This window comes from Tamandua tetradactyla, chromosome 7 (assembly GCF_023851605.1).
Source record: "Tamandua tetradactyla isolate mTamTet1 chromosome 7, mTamTet1.pri, whole genome shotgun sequence".
NCBI lineage: Eukaryota > Metazoa > Chordata > Mammalia > Pilosa > Myrmecophagidae > Tamandua > Tamandua tetradactyla.
In genome coordinates, this window is record NC_135333.1 from 36,519,015 (window position 1) to 36,538,574 (window position 19,560).

Sequence of the window (19,560 nt, forward strand, 5' to 3'; positions counted from 1 at the left end):
CCAATCTTTAGGTATATTTGGGATACACCCATTCTAACTTTTTCATGTTAAAAAGTGGTGTCAACAATATGGGATGGGGGATGGAACTGTCTGATGTTCTTAGAGAGACTGAACTCTGATTTCGGGTCTTATCTAGCCTAGGAACCATCTTGAAGGTTTTAGGTTTCTGAAAAGTACACTTAGTGTATGAAACTTTCGTAGACTCTCAGAGCCCTGGGCGTTATTTATGATTAATGGGATGATGTTGGTTGGGGTTTGGCAAACCACGGCAATTAGCAATATCTAGCTGAAGCTTGCATAAGAACAACCTCCAGAATAGTCTCTCAACTCTATTTGAATGCTCTTAGCCACTGATACCTTATTTTATTACATTTCTTTTCCCATTTTTGATCTGGAAGCCATTATCAATCCCATGGTACCATGGCCAGGCTCATCCCTAGGAGTCATGTCCCACACTGTCAGGGAGACTTTCACCCCTGAATGTCATGTCCCACATAGGAGGGAGGGTAATGGTTTTCCTTACAAAGTTGGACTTAGAGAGAGTGGCCACCTCTGAGCAACTAAAGACTCTTCCTGGGAACAAACTCTTAGGCATAATTATAGGTAGTCTTAGCTTCTCCACTACAAAAAGAAGTTTCTTAAGGGCAAGCCTCAAAATCAAGAGCTTGGTCTATTTTCTTGGAAGTCCCTAATGTTTGAAAGAGTACCAAGGGTCTTCCAGGTGGGAAAGTTTAGTAATTCTATGTTTTTCCCCCAGCCCCTCAAGGGACTCTACCCAACACTTCTTAATTATCAGCACACCATAATCTGGGATGCATCCGGGTATTACATTGAGCTACACAGAATTACTAGGTCTCATTTTCATTCTAGGCTCCATGTGTTTCAGTTGATTAAGTGAGCTATCCAGGCAGGTTGATTCAGATTGTGTGTTACAGAGAATTTAGCTTCTAGACACAATAAGCCTCTCTGCCATTAGTCTCAGACATACAATATCATTATTTGCTCTGTATTCTGATTTACCTTAGACCCAACCAGATCAGCTTCAACTTTATGTCTAATTGAAGCGTGACCTCTTTTTCAGTTATTTTAACTTTTACTGTATACAGCAGTGCTGACTTTCAGAGACGCAGAGCTCTGAATCTTAGGTGTCACAGAGGTACTCAAAGTTTCAGGGAAATACCTGCTTTACACATATAGCTCAGCATCTCAGAATCTAGAAATACACTATAATTCCTAAGTGTGACTGCTTTAAGAGTTTACAATTTAGGTTCCAATTTTTCCATAGATATTTTCTAAAAGAGACCATACCATATTTGTTCTTCTGTTTCTGGCTTATTTTGTACAACACCCTGTCTCCAAGGTTCATTCACTTCATTGCATGCCTCATGACCTTGCTCCTTTTTGAAGCCACCCAATATGCCATCAAGTATATACATCACAGTTTGCCTTTCTCCTTCTCAGTCATATCTTTTGGCTACCTCCATCTATTGGGCATCGAGGATAATGTTCAAAATAAACAATCCATGTCTTATAGTGGCCTCATTTAGTTGTAAAATCACCAGCACTCTCAATTTTAGACAATTTGTAAAGGACTAAGAGACAACCGAAAAACCCAGCCTCATCAAATATCAAAATCAAACCTCCTCTTAAATCTTGTCCCTCCCCCGCCCCCAATATTTACCCCAGGTATTGCTGTGGTACTGTTGATATCATCCTGTTAAACACAGCCCATAGCATGTAATAATGGTTTTCCCCCCTATACTCTGATATTACAGACTCTTTGTACAAGATTCATACCTTTGAAGTAGTACATGCAAGAACTTAATCAGTGGGACACATGGGTCTATACAACCCCTTTTAATCATGTTCACCTTCAACAGGGCAAAATTACTTGTAGAGCCACTAATGAACTAAGAACTGCCTTTACTTCTATCATTTCCCTCACATTTAAGTTTAACCTCATTAGCTAACTGTTTACCCATCTCTAGCTTCTATCTATCTCTATATCCCTTATATTCTGTATTCTAAACCTCTGAGTTCACCTTTACCATGGTCATAAAAGCAAAATCATACTCTATCCTTTTGTATCCTTTTATGTCTGGCTTATTTCACTCAGCATTATGCCCTCAAGGTTCATCCATTTTGTCATGTGCTTCAGGACCTCAATTCATCTTACTGCTGCATAATATTACATCGTATGTATATACCAAATTTTGTTTATCTTCTTGTCTGTTGATGGGCACTTGGATTGTTTCCATCTATTGGCAACTGTGAATAGTGCCACTATGAACATCAGTGTGTAAATGTCTGTTTGTGTCATTGCTTTCAGATCTTCTTGGTACATATCAAGTCCTGGTATCGCTGGGACGTAGGGCAACTGGGTATTTAGTTTTCTGAGGAACTGCCAAACTGTCTTCCACAGGGTCAGCACCATTATACATTCCCAACAGCAATGATAAATGTTTCAATGTTGACACATCCCTCCGCAGCATTTGTAGTTTTCTGCTTAACAATAGCCATTCTTATAGGTGTGAGGTGATTGACTGAAGTCTTGATTTGCATTCCCCTTACAGCTAATGAAGATGAACATCTCTTCAAGTGCTTTTTAGGCCTTTCTATTCCCTCTTCAGAAAAATGTCTATTCATGTCTTTGCTCCTTTTATAATTGGATTGTTTGTTCTTCTGTTGTTGAGCTGTATAGTGTCTTTATGTACACAGGATATCAAACTTCTGTCTGATATGTGGTTTCCAAATATTTTCTCCCATTAAGTTAGCTGTCTGTTCACCTTTTTGACAAGGTCCTTTGAGGCACAAAAGCTCTTGATTTTAATAAGTTCCCATCTATCTATTTTTTGTTTTGCTGCTTGTGCTTTGGGTGTGAAGTTTAAGAAGCTACCTCCTATTACCAAGTTTTGAAGATGTTTCCCTATTATTTTCTTCTAGCAGTTTTATAGTACTGGCTCTTATATCTAGGTCTTTAATCCATTTTGAATTAACTTTTGCATAGGATGTAAGGAAGGGGTCCTCTTTCATTCTTTTTTTTTTTTTTTTTTTTTGCAAGGGCTGGTACGGGGAAATGAACCCAGGTCTCCAGCATGGCAGGTGAGAACTCGCCCTGCTGAGCCACCGTGGCCTGCCCCCTCTTTCATTCTTTTGGATATCGATATCCAGTTCTCTCATGCCCATTTATTGAAAAGACTATTCTGTCCCAGTTCAGTAGGTTTGGGGCCTGGTTGAAGATTAATTGACCACAGATTTGGTGGTCTATCTGTACTCTAAAGTCAATTACATTGGTCAACACTTCTATCTTTGTGCCAGTACCATGCTATTTTGACCAATGTGGCTTTATAGTATGCTTAAAGTCAAGAAGTCTTTCAACTTCACTTTTTTTAAAGTATATTATTAGATATCTGAGGTCGCTTACCCTTCCAAATAAATTTGATAACTTGCTTTTCCAAGTGTTTAGAGTAGTTTGTTAGAATTTTGATTGGTATTACATTGAACTTGTAGATCAATTTGGGTAGAATTCACATTTTAATGGAATAAGCACAGAACGTCTTTCCACCTATTTAGATATGATTTCTTTTACCAATGTTTTGTAGTTTTCTATGTACAGGTCCTTAACATCCTGATTAAGCTTATTTCTCAATACTTGATTCTTTCAGTTGCTATTTTGAATGGAATTTTTTCCTTAATTGTCTCCTCAGTTAGGTCATTACTTGTGTTCAGAAACATTAGTAATTTTTGTACATTAATCTTATATCCCACCACTTTGCTGAAATTGTTCATTAGCTCAAGAGCCTTTGTTGTAGATTTCGCAGGATTTTCCAAATATAGGATCATGTCATCTGCAGATAATGAAAGTTTTATTTCTTCCTTTCTTTTTTGGATGACTTTTATTTTTTTCTCCTGCCTGATCATCACTTTAGGTAGAATTTCTAGTTCAATGCTGAATTATAGTGATGACAATTAATGAGGCATCCTTGTCTCGTTCCTGAACTTAAGGGGAACACTTTCAATATCTCACCATTAATTATGATGCTGGCTATGGGTTTGCCATATATGCTCTTTATAAAACTGAAGAAGTTTCCTTAGATTACCAACTGTTGAAATGCTTTTATCAGAAAACGATGCTGAATTTTGTCGAATACTTTTTCAGCATCAATCAATATGATTGTGATTTTCCCCTTTTGATATATTAATGGGCTGTATTACATAGATTGATTTCCTTCTGTAGAATCCCTTTCCATTCCTGGTATAAACCCCACTTGGTTGTGATGTACAATTCTTTCAATGTATCACTGGATTCGATTTGGTAGTATTTTGTTGAGTATTTTTATATCTATGTTCATTAGGGAGACTGCCCTATAGTTTTCCTTTTTAGTAGTATCTTTATCTGGTTTTGGTATTACATTGATGTTAGCTTCATAAAATGAGTTAGGTAGCTTTCCTTTATCCTAAATTTTTCGGAAGAGTTTGAGCAGGATTGGTATTAATTATTTTTGGAATGTTTGATAAAATTACCCTGTGAAACTGTCTGGTCCTGGGCTTTTCTTTGTCTGAAGATTTTTGATGACTGACAGTCTCTTTACTTGTAATTGGTTTGTTGCAATCTTCTGTTTCTTCTCAAGTCAATATAGTAGTTTTTGCTTGTAGGAATCTGTCCATTTCATCTAAGTTGTCTGTTTGTTGGCAGATAGCTGTTCATAGTATTCTCTTATGATTTTTAAAATTTCTGAAAATGCAGAGCTGTGTTCCAGTAGCCATGTTTCTTGAAGATGATTGTATAATGACGCAGCTTTTGCAATGTGATCATGTGATTGTGAAAACCTTGTGTTTGATGATCCTTTTATTTATGGTATGGACAGATGAGTAAAACATATGGATTAAAAATAAATAAATAATAGGGGGAACAAATGTTAAAATAAATTTAGTAGACTGAACCGCTAGTGATCAATGAAAGGAAGTGATAAGGGGTATAAAAAAACAGGGGAAACAAAGGCTAAAATATATTGAGTAGATGGAAATACTAGCAGTCAATGAGATGGAGGGGTAAGGGGTATGGTATGTATGAGTTTTTTTCTTTTTATTTCTTTTTCTGAATTGATGCAAATGTTCTAAGAAATGATCATGGTAGTGAATATACAACTCTGTGATGATATTGTGAGTTATTGATTATATATTGAGAATGGAATGCTCAGATTTTAAGAATGTTCATATATGTATGTTGTTTAAAAAAATTTTTTTTAAATTTTCTTTAGGATCCATGGTAATAAACCCTCCCCACTTTCCTGATTATGTTTACCTGCATCCTATCTCTTTTATCCTTTGTCAGCCTAGCAAGGTGTCCATTGATTTTATTGATAAGAACCAACTTTTGGTTTTGCTGATTTCTTTCTATTATTTTTGTTCTCAAGTTTGTTCATTTGTTTTAATCTTTGTTATTTCTCTTCTATTGCTCTGGACCTAGTTTGCTGTCAATTTCTCCAGATGAGCAGTTAAGTCCTCAATTTTTCCTCCTTCTTTTGTAATACAGCATTTAGGACAATAAATTTCCCACTTAACACTGCCTTTGCCACATCCCATAAGTTCTGATATGTTGTCTTTTCATTTTCATTTGTCTCCAAATATTTACTGATTTCTCCAGCAATTTCTTCTTTGACCCAAAGATTAGGAGTGTATTGTTTAATTTCCATATATTTGTGAAAGTTCTGGTTCTCTGGTGCTTATTAATTTCCAACTTCATTCCATCGTGGTCAAAGAAAGTACTTTGGATAATTTCAATCTTATTAAATTTACAAAGACCTGTTTGTGTCCTAGCATATGATCTATACTGAAGAACGCTCCATGAGCACTAGAGAAGAATATATATCCTGGTCTTCTGGGGTATAACCAATCTATATATGCCTGTTAGATCTAATATCTTTATCACATTGTTTAAGTTCTCTATTTCCTTGGTGATCCTCTGTCTGGTTATTCTATCTCTGGAGGAGAGTGGTGTATTGAATCTTTCACTATTATTGTTGAAATGTCTGTGGCTCCCTTCAGTTTTGCCAACACTTGCCACATGTACCCTGGAGCTCCTTGATTGGAGCATAAATACCTATGATTGTTATTTTTTCTTGGTGGACTGTCCCTTTTGATAATATGTAATGTCTCTCTTTGTCTCTCATGTCTGTACATTTAAAGTCTATTTTATCTGATATTAGTATAGCTACACCTGCATTCTTTTGATTATAGTATTCATAAAACATCTTTTTTCCATCCTTTCATTTTCAATCTATTGGTGTCCTTAGGTCTAAGATGGTCACTTGTAAAGTACATATAGATGGACTATAGTTTTAAGCCATTCTGCCAATCTGTATCTTTTAGTCGTTAACATTCAAAATTATTACTCTAAGAGCAGTTCTTAAGTCTACCATCTTTTCCTTTAGTTTTTATTTGTCACATCTATATATTCTATTTCCTCTTTCTCTTTTTGTTCTTTGAGTTACCCTTACTGGTACCCTTCAATTCTGTGCTCTCTTCCAGACCTTCCTCTCCCGTCTCTTTTTTTTCCAGGTGATAGAACTTCCTTTAGTATTTTGTAGGGCTGTTCTCCTGTTGACTAGTTCTCTCAGTCTTTGTTTGTCTTTGAAGATTTTAATCTCTCCCTCAGTTTTGAAGGACAACTTGGCTGGATAAAGAATACTTAGCTGGAAGTCTTTCTCATCCAGATTCTTAAATATATCATACCACTGCCTTCTCACTTCCATGGTACCTGTTGAATAGTCCCAACTCAATCTTACGTGGATTCCTTTGCATACCGAATCACTTTTTTCTCGCTGCCTTTGGGACTTTCTGCTTCTCTTCAACATTTGACAGTTTGAGTAGTCTTGGAGTACACCTATTTGGATTTATTCCATTTGGGGTATGTTGAGCTTCTTTGGTCTGCATATTTGTTTTTTATAATGGGAAGCTGTCCCACATTATCTCTTCAAATAAGCTTTCCAGCCCTTTACTTTTCTCTTCTTCTGGGACACCTATGATTCTTACATTTGTGCTCTTCACATTGTCAGTTATTTCCCTGAAATTCTGTTCCAATTTTTTCCCATCTCTCTTGCCATTTGTTCTTTTATGTGCTTGAGTTCAATTGTTCTGTCTTCTAGCTCACTTATTCTTTCTTCTGCCTCTTCAAATTTGGTTTTGTGTGTCTCTAGCATATTTTTAATTTTGGTCTACAGTATCTTTAACCTCTGCGAAATTTGCTATTTTTCTACTTATTCTTTAAATTCTTCTTTATGCTCTTCTAGTGTCTTCTTGATACGCTGTACGTCCTTATGAACATCCTTGATTAGTTGTTCCAAATTCTATGTCCCCTCTGGTGTTTTAATTTGGTCGTTTGGCTGGGCTATATTTACCTGAATCTTCACGTGCTTTGTGATTTTCTGTCACATTTGGAGCATTTGATTATCTTGAAAAGGTTGTTTTGCAAGTTGATTTCCTTCATTCGTCTAAGGTTTTGTATTTGCTTAGGCTTCCACTGAAGATCCCCTTTTGCACTTGGTTTGTCAGTAATTTCCCACCCAAGGCCTACATCTCATGGAATGGATGAAATTCTACTTGAGGCTTCCCAACAGATGGCGCTCTTGAGCCATCTCTACCCTTAGACCTGCCTCTTCCTGACTGCTGCAGCCAACCGAGAAAGATGGAGACCTAATGTGATTCCAGCCAGGGCTGCTGATCTCAGTGCAAGCTGAAAGCCGCCAACCCCGGGGCTTGGGGGTGAGCTGTGTGTACCTCTGAGGAAATTTCATGACCCCTAGACTCACACTTGGGATGCGGGGCTGGGTATTTCAGCTGCCACTGCCCACAGAGAGCCCAGAAATGCCTGGCGGCTGGTCCAAGTGTGCAATGGGGTGGCCATTCATGGCAATTGGCATGGTGCTGGTCACGGCGGGCAGCTGGGCATGCTTCTGGGTTCTCTATGGGGGCTCCCAGTGGCAGATCTTGGGAAGATCTCCCAAGCTAGCTGCAGAGTAGACTGGAGTGAAGGGATGGTCTGCTCCTGGAGACCCTCATTCCCCAACACGCTGCCATTTGCCCCATGTTGAGTCAAGCCCAAGCCCACTCCCCCTGTTCTTTGTGTTTCAATTTCTCCTCTTTTTTATCCAGGACCTCCCTACATAATGTAGAAGACCTTCTCTGATTACTCACTCCCTGGTACTGCAGTCCCGGTCATTTTTCTGTCCCTTCTTTTATTGTTCTACAGAGCAAGGTGAACTCAGTAAGGTGAACTCAGCCTATTCTGTTCACCATCTTTCCGAAAAATTGCCTCATTTTTTAAAAATGCAATTTTATTGAGATATATTCACATACCATAGAAACCATCTGAAGTATACAATCATTGGCTCACAGTATCATCACATATTGTACATATATCCCCTTGATTCAATTTTAGAACATTTTTATTACTCCAGATAAGAAATAAAAAGGAAAAAGAAAATCCAACTCCTCCTACATCTTTACCTCCCCCCCATTACTGACCCACAGAATCGGTGTGGTACATTTGTTACTGTTGATGAAAGGATACTAAAATATGACTATTAACTATAGTCCACAGATTGCAATAAGTATATCTTTCCCATATACCCCTCCATTATTAACTCCTTGCGATAACATGGTACATTTGTTCCAGTTCATGAAAGAACTTTCAAAATATTTGTACAGTTAATCACAAACACTGTCCACCAAAAAATTCATTACGTTATACATTCTCATGTTTCAACCTCCAACTTTTCTTCTAGCGACATAAATGGCTAAAGTCCCCCTTTCTACCACAGTTCACATACCATTCAGTACGCAGTAGGTACTCTATATTGACTGAAAGAATGTGTGATGCTTGGTATCAAGGTTATCTGTGTACTTATCCTAATTGCAAAAATTGTTTATAAGCTTCTTATAAACAATTCTTATAAAGGGCAGGGCATTTCCTATTACCTAGCATGAAACACCATCCTTTCTCTGATTCCCTTACACACTCATTACTTGAACCAACAATCATTCAATGCGTCAGACGCTATGCTAAAGCCCTAGATATCCAGATGAGAAGTGTGTCCTTTCCTATAGGGAGTACAGAACACAAAGGGAGAAGCAAGCAGTGATGATACCACATGCTGCTGGGAGTGGTCAGAGGTGGCCTCTTGATGGAAGAGGTTCCAGGAAAGAAATGGAGGTTACATTGGAGGAAAAGTTGACCCCCACTCACCCATCCACAGCCAGGCAGAGACACAGCTCTTGGTGTATGGGATCTTGTGGTGGTTCAGCTTGGCTGGAGCTCAGGGCAGAAGTGCAGAGCTTGAGAAATTAACTGGAGAGGAGATGGTCAGGAAGGGCTTGGTGGGCCAATCAGCCACCTACACATACTCATGTCTTAGCCACACCAAACAGCATGTTTATTTTGAAGGTGACAGAGAAAATGGAAGCTTTCCACACAGAGCACAGAGTTGTGTGGTGTGTTTTTCTGGATGGGCTGCTCTGGCAGTGGTAGGGGAAGAGACTGAAGATGGCCGGGGGAAGACTGATGGCCTAATCCTTGCTCAGAGCACAGCAGACACTCAGTGCTTGGCTGAAAGAATGAACTGACAGTTACATTTAGAAACTTCAGTGAAATGAAGGCATGCGCCCCCTTCTCATGGGAGAAAGTAGGAATTTAACTAAGCAGAGGCATAACCTGCATCAAGAGGCCCATAGATGGGGCTTCATGTGCTTTGCCACCACAGGGATTATGACAGAAAAAGGCCACCAGGGTCTAATACCTGCAGGGTGGCCTATAGGCAAATGGAATGGACACTGCAGCGGAGCCTTTAGTCTCTCATGGCCCTCGTCCTGTTGCCTTATAAATGCTCGCTTGAGTCTCCCACCCACTCCCACCCTAGCCCAGCTGGCCCCGGGATGCCAGAGGCCAGGCAAGTTCCTCTTAGGACCCCAGGACTCAGCTCTGGGCCTGGGCCACGGCAGACACCAAATTGGTCTTTGTGGAACACATGAAGACAATCAGCAGCATCTTCTTAACATGTTCCCAACAAACTGGTCTGGAAGGTTGGGACCAGTTTCCAAACAAAACAATGGATGCATGTGAAGATATTTTCATGTGATATAAGATCTCTGATAATCTCTGACAGAGGATAAAGGGGTCAGATATGGTGAAGTCTGAGAGGAATCAGACAGTCTCAGAGCAGGTTCAAACAACCTGTACGTTGACATACTTGCTTCATGGATGCAGTAAATATTAAGTCACATGGCACTGTTATATGTCAATTCACTTTAAGGCTAACATTCCTAGAATGTTTTCCAGCAAGATATTTATGTCTACTTTATCCCTCAAGATATTCTTCTTCTCATAGGCTCTTCGTGCCCACAAGAAAGTGCATACCAGGTCAGATCCAGCCTGGGCTCTTCCAGCAAAGATGTGAGCTCTAATCAAACAGACTGTTGTTAGCTGAACAGAGATCCTGCCTTGGGGGGAAACTTTGATGGATAAATCTGGGCCCAGTGCCTGAAATTAGCAGTTTACTCTCCCCTCCCAGCCTGGACCCCATGTGAGCCCTCGAGGTGCAGGCAGCAGCTCTCAGCCCTGCTTGGGACATACATGCCATCCCCACTTGATTTGCAGAGCCCTCTAAGGGCACAGAGGTGGCCAGGCTTTCCTAGAAAGTGCTGGTGACCCTGGAACAACACCATGACCCACAGCACAGGCTTCCTCTGTACATCAACCCCCAGAGCCAAAGAGTAGACCCAGAAGCAGGTGCTGGAAGTGGAGTGGGAGGGCCCACAGGCTCCCAGACCAAGCCAGAAAGACTTGCCAGAAGCAACCAAGCAGTACACACCCCACTAGGAAGCCAGTAGGCAAGACATGCCAGATTTCACTTGGCTGAGGGAGGGATAAACTTAGGGAAAAGTCTTCACTCAGTTCCAACCTATCTAATCCCACATGGCTTCCTAGACCACTTCAAAACAGCCTCTTCACACCTAAGAGTCCAAATTCCTCATGGCCCTCTGCAAAACCACACTTCAGAGGCCACTGTTCTGTCTCTTCCAGTTATGTAATGAATACCTTCACTGCAGGAATCAAATCTCTCTCTTGTTTTTTTAAAATCTCTTACTCAGTGTTGGGCAATTCAGGAAGTGTTTCCCTAAATACCCCTAAATACTTTCATTTGATATGATGTTCCTATGGGTAATCTCCCACAGATCACTATTTGTTTATTCATTCACCTAACAAAACACTTGAGCACTTAGTAAGAACCAATTCCACTCATCTTACAAGGCTGCCTTCTTCCATGGTACCTTTCCTATTCCCTTTCTCAGGGGAACCTTCCACTTCCTTCTCTGTGTCCCAGTAAATCCTACAGCTCCTAGTATGATGATTACCTACACGTCTGTCTCTTCCCTCTGGGAGCTTCTCTCTAAGTATCACAGACAAAGGCTCTTTAAGAGCAGTGTCACATGACCCTCCAGTGTGGAAACAGCCAGCATGCAGAAAATGGTTGTGGAATAAGTCCATGGATAAGCCTGCTCCAGTTAAGACCTGTGTGGGGAAAGGAGTAAGAAAGGCACAAAAAACTTTTCCACCTCTAGACTGTGATGCTTTCTTTAGCAAGAGGACACCTTCTATGGGGAAAGGGGGAACTTGCTGGCAGCCCCAACAAAACATATAGATAGCAGAGTGCCAATAGGGCAGAGTCAGACCAGCTCCTGAGCCACAGCTCCTCCACTCACCCATCATGGTGAGGACAGTGAACTGATCACAAGCTGCAGAGTAATTTCAGGGACAGCATCATAAGATAAACAGAGAACATATTTCTGCCTAGAAAATAAACCTGCCCTGCCTTTGCCTTCCTCAGGCTGCAGGAGATGTTCTTTTCCACTGACATTATTGCAGTTTAGAATATAACTATTAGGGACTATTAGAGCTGAAATCAATGACTGGACTTTTTAAAGCTACTTGATTTAATATACACTGACAATATAATGATAATTTAAACAGACAGTTTTTACCTAAGATATTTTTTAACAAGCAGTTGAAGACTTCTGTAATAATATTATATTCAACTACTAAAGTTTTCCAAGGCAGTTTTTGCCATTAACCACCTAATTGAAAGAAAACTGCCAAATGCACCTTGCAGGAACTGATTTTATATTGTACATATGTCAGTTACCTCCATCTGCTCACATGAGAGGCACCAAGAAGTCCCAGTAAACATCTATCCTGATGCTCTGTAACTACTTACACTAATTCTTTAACCCCTCACAACAATATTATGCTGTGGTTACTGCCATTTTACAGATTAGGACATTGAGGCAAGGAAAAACTAGAAAATTACCCAAAGCCACGTACAGATGTCAAGTGACAATGCCCAGACTCATACACAAGGCAGCTGGCGCCAAGCACGTTTCACCTACTCCCAATACCTCTCCTGGCCTGTCACTCGTGAGCACCTTTTTGCATATTTAACTTTCTGTGTCACCACCTACTTCAAGGCAGGCACCTGACTGATATCAGACAGTAATGTCACTACAATGACAAAATGGAAAGGTTTCCCATGACTCTGCAAGATTTTTGTATATAGCTCTGGTTCAGTGTTGAAAATAACAAGGATTGACATCTCTAAAGGTCAGTGTCATGGGACCTGGAGGAAGGCCCTACACAGCCACTGCTGCTCCAAAGTCCTTCTGGGACTGGGGAGGCCTCAGCTTCTTGGGTCAGCAAGCTTGGCCCTGTCTGCCTATGAAGCTGAGGGTTGGAGGGGGATGGAGATGGGAACAGAGGGGCAGTTCTGAATTCCAGCATTGTCCCAAAGGAATTTCCAAACTGAGTTGTAACTGTGGCCTTACAGAACAATGTCACAGCACCTAGTTACTCCACCAACCCCCACTAAGCTGTGAGAATGCACCTGACAATGATGGGAACCCTGCTGCTAAGTGACTGACAACACTTCTGTGACTCGGGTACTGCTCCTGCCATTCTGGCTGCTTTTTGTGAAACATTTCCCTCTGTAGATGTGCCTCTCTAGGGACTGAAATTTGAACTCTGGCCTGGATGCCTATCAGTCATCACTTATCTCAGACTACAATTTCAGATGGTATGTGATTTAGCACAAAATTATATACCTCATTACTTTAGGTTTATAGCAACACCAAGGCTAGTACCATAAAACTCCTAGAAGAAAATATAGGGAAATATCTTCAATACCTAGTAATAGGAGGTAACTTCTTAAACTTTACACCCAGAATACAGGGCAAAGGATGATATTGTGTATACTCTAGAGGTTCACCTACTGTATGAGACCAAAGGCAGAGGGGCTTATTGTGTCTAGAACCTAAATTTTCTGTGACACACAATCTAAATCAACCTGTCTGGATGGCTCATTTAAACCACCCAAACATATGGAGCCCAGAATAGAAACGAGGTCTGATAATTCTGTATAGCTTAATGTAATACCCAGAGACATTCCAGACAATGGTGAGCTGATAATTAAAATTATTGGTAGAGCCTCTTGAGGGACTGGAGAAAAAAATACACAACTATTAAACTTCCCCACCTGGGAAACCTCTTGTATTCTCTGAAACATTACAGATTCCCCCACAAAAGTCCAAGTACTTGAATTTGAGGGTTTCCCTTATGAAATTATTTCTATACTGGAGAAGCTAGTAATCTACCTTTGATTATGCCTAAATTGCTTCCAGGAAACCTCTTTTGTTGCTCAGATGTGGCCACATTCTTTCTCTAAGCCCAACTTAGCAAAATCATCCCTGCACCCCACTACGTGGGCCATGAGGTCCAGGGGTAAAAGTCTCCCTGACAAAGTGGGACATGACTCCCGGGGAGGAGCCTGGCCCTGGTACTGTGGGATCGACAGTCTTCTTGACCAAAACGGAAAAAAAAAGAAACGTAACAAAATAAGGTATGAGTGGCTGAGAGTTCAAATAGAGTTGAGAGGCTATTCTGGGGGCTTATTCTTATGTAAGCTTTCACTAGATATTGCTAATAGTCAGGGTTTGCCAAACTCCAACCAACATCACTCCTGATAACTCTAAAGAACACCTAGGACTCTGAGACTCTACAAAAGTTTCATTCATTAAGTTTACTTTCCAGAAACCCATAACTTCCACAGGGTTCCCAGGCAAGATAGTCCTGAAACCCAGAGGGGCCAGCCTCTCCAAGGGTATCAACTAATTTCACCCCCCATCCTATACTGTCAACACCCCTTTTTCAACATGAAAAAGTTAGAATGTTCATGGCCCAAAGATCCCTAAAAATTGGAAGAAGGATCAAAGGAGAAGGAGGAGTTATAACAGAGAAGATAGGATTTAACAAATGAGTATGACTGCTAGTCATACTAGAGTCATACTAGAGTCACTATACTGATACTTCTTTTAGTCTCCAGCATCTTGGAGCAGTTAGAAGGAAAAACCTGAAATTGTGGAATGACAATTGCTTCTTTTTGTATATACGTTATATTTCACAATTAAAAAACAATCAAACAAACAAAAAACACCAAGGCATTACCCTTGCTCTCCCACCACCAAAGCCTTCTGAGTCGGTCCAAGTGGGGTGCTCATTTTATCTTGGCAGTAGTCTCCTTAGGAGGCCATATTCTTCTCCCTTCACAGATGAAGACCCTGAGGCTCAGATTAGTCAAGCAACTTGTCCAAGGTCGCACTGCTAGTGACATCACAGCTGTCATTGCAAATGCAAAGCCTGTACTCTTCCCATTAGGCCTACAACTACCAGGAAAACTCCAAGGTTTTGCTACCAGAATAAAATTTGATCAAAAGTTGACTTTCCTTTATTCAGCTGGCAGGAAAAGTAAGTGGGGCTCAGGAAGAGCAACATCCCCAAACCAGAAAAAATCTAATCATAAAGGGAGTTCTTCACAGACACAGACACACTAATATGCTAGACAGCAGTCTGCCCACTCCTCTGACCACTCGCCTGTATCATCCACCATGACATCATATCGTGGTTCAAAACCCGAAAATAAAGCTGCTCCTTAGGCTATGCTCAATAATTCCCATGTGTTAATCACAGCCCCATGGTTTCTTTATAAACATATAAACACACAAAGGAAGATATGAGAACAGATAGCTTTTCTAGATCTTTAATAAATACCCCTAACCTCATAAAGCATCAGACTTTTCCAGTAAGGTAAGGGTCTCACCTTCATTAGTATCTAAGACATACGTGAGGTGGGCTAAAAACAAGTGTCACAACCTTTCTGTGCCATCTAGATCTGACAACAAAGATCTGCCTGGTTTTGGAGACCATTACCAGGAAGGAAAGCATGGGCATTACCTCCCAGAAGCTATCACTGGACACTTCTACTCCAACGGAGTCATCATAAGTGACAGACATTTCTTCTACGGGTGAGGGAGCACCACAGAATGCTTAAGATTCAGAAGCCAACTTCAGATATTCAAAACCTGTAGACAAGCCTATAAAAAAATAAAACACATACAGTTGTGATTTTTGAATTTCCACAGTAAAAAAACAAGCCATCACCATTTAATAATCAATTTCCCACTCCCATCATTGCCTTCAGTACAGAACAATCTAAATGCTTCCAGACTCACCCTTTCCCAGACTATCCTACTCATCTAAGCTTGCCGGCTCTTGCATATTCTCACACCCTGACCCTTTCTCCAAGGAAGGTGGAAGATTATTTAGGAAAGTTATCAATCCATTGATCTAAGAACACAAGCTTCTTCAAAAAGTTCTTTGAGTTTTCAGTAAGGTTTACTGGTTAATATGAAATACACACACACACAACACAACAAACACGTAGATGCCCAGAATTTCTTCGACCAAAAGGAAGCATTCCGATGGAATAAACTGGTCTGAATTTGAGGCTTTCCTTCCTGGTGACAGTAGAGACCAGGTTCATGGTGTCTGGACTCCTTCTAAGGAGAGGAGGTGGGGCTGGGGAGATGAGATGAATAAGGAAGATGGATTCTAGAGCAAGCCTGCCTGGGCTTGAATTCCAGCCCCATGACTTACTAGCTGAGCAACCTTAGGCAAATAGCTAACTCTCTGTGTCTCAAATGTCTTATCTGTAAAACGGGGAGAATAATGGAATCTATGTCACAGAACAGCTTGGAAGGTAAAAGGAGCCAATTCACACAAGGACTGAGAACAATATTTGGTCCACAGTTATTATTACTATCAATAATTAATCTCCTTTGTATAGTTGACAAAACTGATGCTTGAAGAGGTTCAGTAACTTGCTCATGGTTACTCAAGTAATGAATAGTAGAACCAGCATATGACACCAAGTCTGTCTGTTTGCTAAGGTAATATTCTCTCCATTATGCCAAGATATTTTCTAATAATATCAAATTTAAATAAATCAGGTGTCCTAGAACCTAAATTCTAATTGCTAATAAAATTTAATCTGGTGGATTGCAGTGCTTCCAAAGGTGAACAAACCATTGTTTGGCCAATAAATATAACGTAAAGAATCAATTATGGTACTTCCAAGCCATGTACTCCAAACACATTCACGATATAAATAGACAGGGTTGTGTGTTATAACACATGCTCTTCCTAACAGTTGGCCCTCGCAGGGAAAATAGAGCAAGGCCTATTAACGTTAATGTGTTTTATGCCTATTGTCAATGTCTTACTACTCTGACAATGATGATGCAGCTTTAAGAACTTTGCCAAATATTTTCTTCACCCACCTCATGAGAGGTAGCATGCTGAGAAAGTTGTGAAGCTGCAGAACCAACTAGGTGGTTAAGTCTTCCTTGAGGATATCAAGAAACTAGAATGTGGGGAATAGGACAGCAGACTGCAATAAAGTGTGTATAACACTGGGAAAAAAAGGTGAATCGGTCACTACTGGAATGGCACAAACTGGTCACTGATGAAAAAACAAACCCCACTTTCCTAACTTCATTGAGACGCATTACCTGAATGAGCAAGAGAAATTCATCAAAGTGGTAGGTGATGGCATAACCAACTTGTGAAAGTCTGGGGCCTCAGAATCTAGCTTGGTAGACTGTCACTTTGACAAGAACACCCTGGGAATCAGTGATGAGGAGAGTGCAGGCTTACACAGGCTTCCCCAGAGCAGGGGTGACTTCCCTGGTGACCAGAGCAGCGCATGCATGCTATGTTAGTCTTTACCTTCTTCAGAAGTTGTATCAGCATCCACCAAGTTCTTTCCTTGAAACATTCCTTCAAATAAAGTAATTTACTACACCGCTTCTGCCACCCAGCCACCCCACCTCCATCTCACCAAATGAATCTGGTTTTAGCACCAAGTGGTCTAAAGAAACATGTAAGATGTGAATCAGGGGAAACTAAGAAGACTTCTGATGGCAACAATAGAACCTGAAGCAGATCAGTTTGGGCATATTTTCTGACCTGCTTTGTGGAATCTTCCAGGGTCCTGAGCAAATTTTACGGCCACCAGGCTTGCTTCCATGCTATGGAACAAGCTGTTCTCTAATGCCAAATGGTACTGAATGCTCTTGAAATATATTTATTGATGCCCCCAAATGTATAACGTATATTGAATAATTCATTGGGTACTTCTCAAATGAAAGGTGAGCTACCTGGAAAGCTAGCAAGACAATGAATGGAAAGTGTGTCTTGGTTCCATCTCTAGGAACTGTCATCTGTCCCCTCCAAGATTCACTGTCCTCCTCCTCTGAAAGGAAAGGATGCTGTTGGCCCTTCTTACCTCCCAGAGTATTAAGAGGCTCAGGAGCAAGAACAGATGTGAAAGAAGTTTGGGAAAGTGACCAAAGAATAAGTCATTACAGCTCTTTTTGGGAACGGCGTCTGAATCTGGCACTACTTTTTTACTCTAGCACACAGGAGTAAACAGATTATTTCTTACTAAAGAAAGAGAAATATAATACTCAAAGGAAGTGATAATGAATCCCATTAACTTTGAACGAACTCCTGAATAAAGCATATAGTGGGGGATTATTCTGCCAGATACCCTTCCTGCTGATGCTCCACTGTCCTAATTCTATTTCATGGGGCTACCCTGTGTGCTAAATAAACTGAAACAGGCTTTTACAGTCTAACTAGGGGAAAGGAAACTGTCATGTAAATTCCAAACAACTGGCTTTGAAATGACCCTTGGGACAGGGATAGTGTTCATTGACTATATACTGATTATTACTGATTCTTGCCCATCACAACGAGAAAAACAATGACAAGAAAATATGTTCCCCATGTATTTGTTGCAACTTTGTCTCTTTAAATAAAAAAAAAAACAACATTAAGACAACTAGTACAAGAGAGGCACACACAGCTCCTCCCTGTCTTTTTCCCCTCTCCCTAAGGGTCCATTAAATTACAAGATGGAAACTGGACCAATAGCAGAAACAAGGTAGCCACAAGGTAACAGGTTGGAGGACATGCTGGGAGAAAACAAAAGAAACCTCCACCAAAAACTCCAGGGGCAGGGTGGTGAGATGGTGGCTCAGTGGCAGAATTCTCACCTGCCATGCCAGAGACCTGGGTTTGAGTTCCCGTGCCTGCAAAAAAAACCCCTCCAGGGCAGGCCCAAGGAACACAGAGCTTAGGGCTGAGAAATGCAAAGTGTTAGGGAGAGTGGGGACAGAGGGGCAATCATCACAGTAATTTCAAAAATTGCATTTGGAACCATCAAACACAGACTTCCTTTAGGGAAGCCCACTTGAAGACAAGCCTGGCCTTTTTTAGGGGAGAGGCAGTCAGGGAATAGACTACTGAGGGAACCCAGATAAGCTTCCTATATCATCAGCTCTGCCCTTCTCTCATAAACATGAGCCAATAAGCCAGGATCTCCAACCACTAAATAAATTAAAAGTAAAGAATAAAACATCATGAACGAGTAAGACCACAGTCAGCAGGATGCTTACTTTTAACTGACCTCTGAAGAAAACAGTGATAATACAGAAAACGAGAAAGAAATTCTACAAATTCCAAAAAGAATTCTCCAGGAGAGGCAAGGATTTTTGTATTCAGAAAACACAAACTGGGTACTATGAAAAAGGAGCAATCAGTTTACAAAGTATTTTTGTGTTAATTTTTAGGAACCCTATTACCAAAATAGCATTTTAATGGGTGTCTGCGTAATAGGATGGTCAAGATTAAAAACGACAGGAATTTCTTATCACATAGAATGAAAGGACAAGGACACAAGGGATTAATTCAGGAATGCGAAAGAGCCATCTTGGGTGGTCCTACAGGTCGGGAGGGGCAGGGGCAGGGAGAGTCCTGGACTATGAGCTCCCTGTGTGCCTCACTTACCCTCCAGTTCTGCACATAGTAGGTGTTCAATAAAGCCCTGACTGAGTGAAACACCAAGAATGAAGTATTTGAGCCTTCCAGCTCTCCCTCCTCTCTTTTTCTTCCCAACCCTCAGGGAGCAGTGCAGATCTGCCACATCCACACAATGACCTGTCCATCATCAGTGGACTGCCCCTCAGACTGGCTTTCCTTCTGTGCTCCAAACTTCCAATTGCTCAAGGGCAAGAAAATGATGGCCTGCATGAGACCTAGACTGCCCACTAAAG

General features: G+C 40.7%; 1 protein-coding gene across 9 annotated transcripts in view; it reads right to left on the reverse strand.

Moving 5' to 3' along the window:
• The window catches only part of PACSIN2 (protein kinase C and casein kinase substrate in neurons 2), a 236,603-nt gene that overhangs the window by 68,428 nt on the left and 148,615 nt on the right, over positions 1-19,560 (reverse strand). For 7 of the 9 annotated variants that reach the window (XM_077169084.1, XM_077169088.1, XM_077169086.1 and 4 more), the window contains one exon: positions 15,338-15,477. The exons of the other annotated variants lie outside the window; for them this stretch is intronic. In XM_077169084.1, the coding sequence (XP_077025199.1) occupies positions 15,338-15,397 (60 nt within the window). In that variant the 5' untranslated portion in view covers positions 15,398-15,477. The remainder of the gene's footprint in view (positions 1-15,337; positions 15,478-19,560) is intronic. 9 annotated transcript variants of the gene reach the window in all.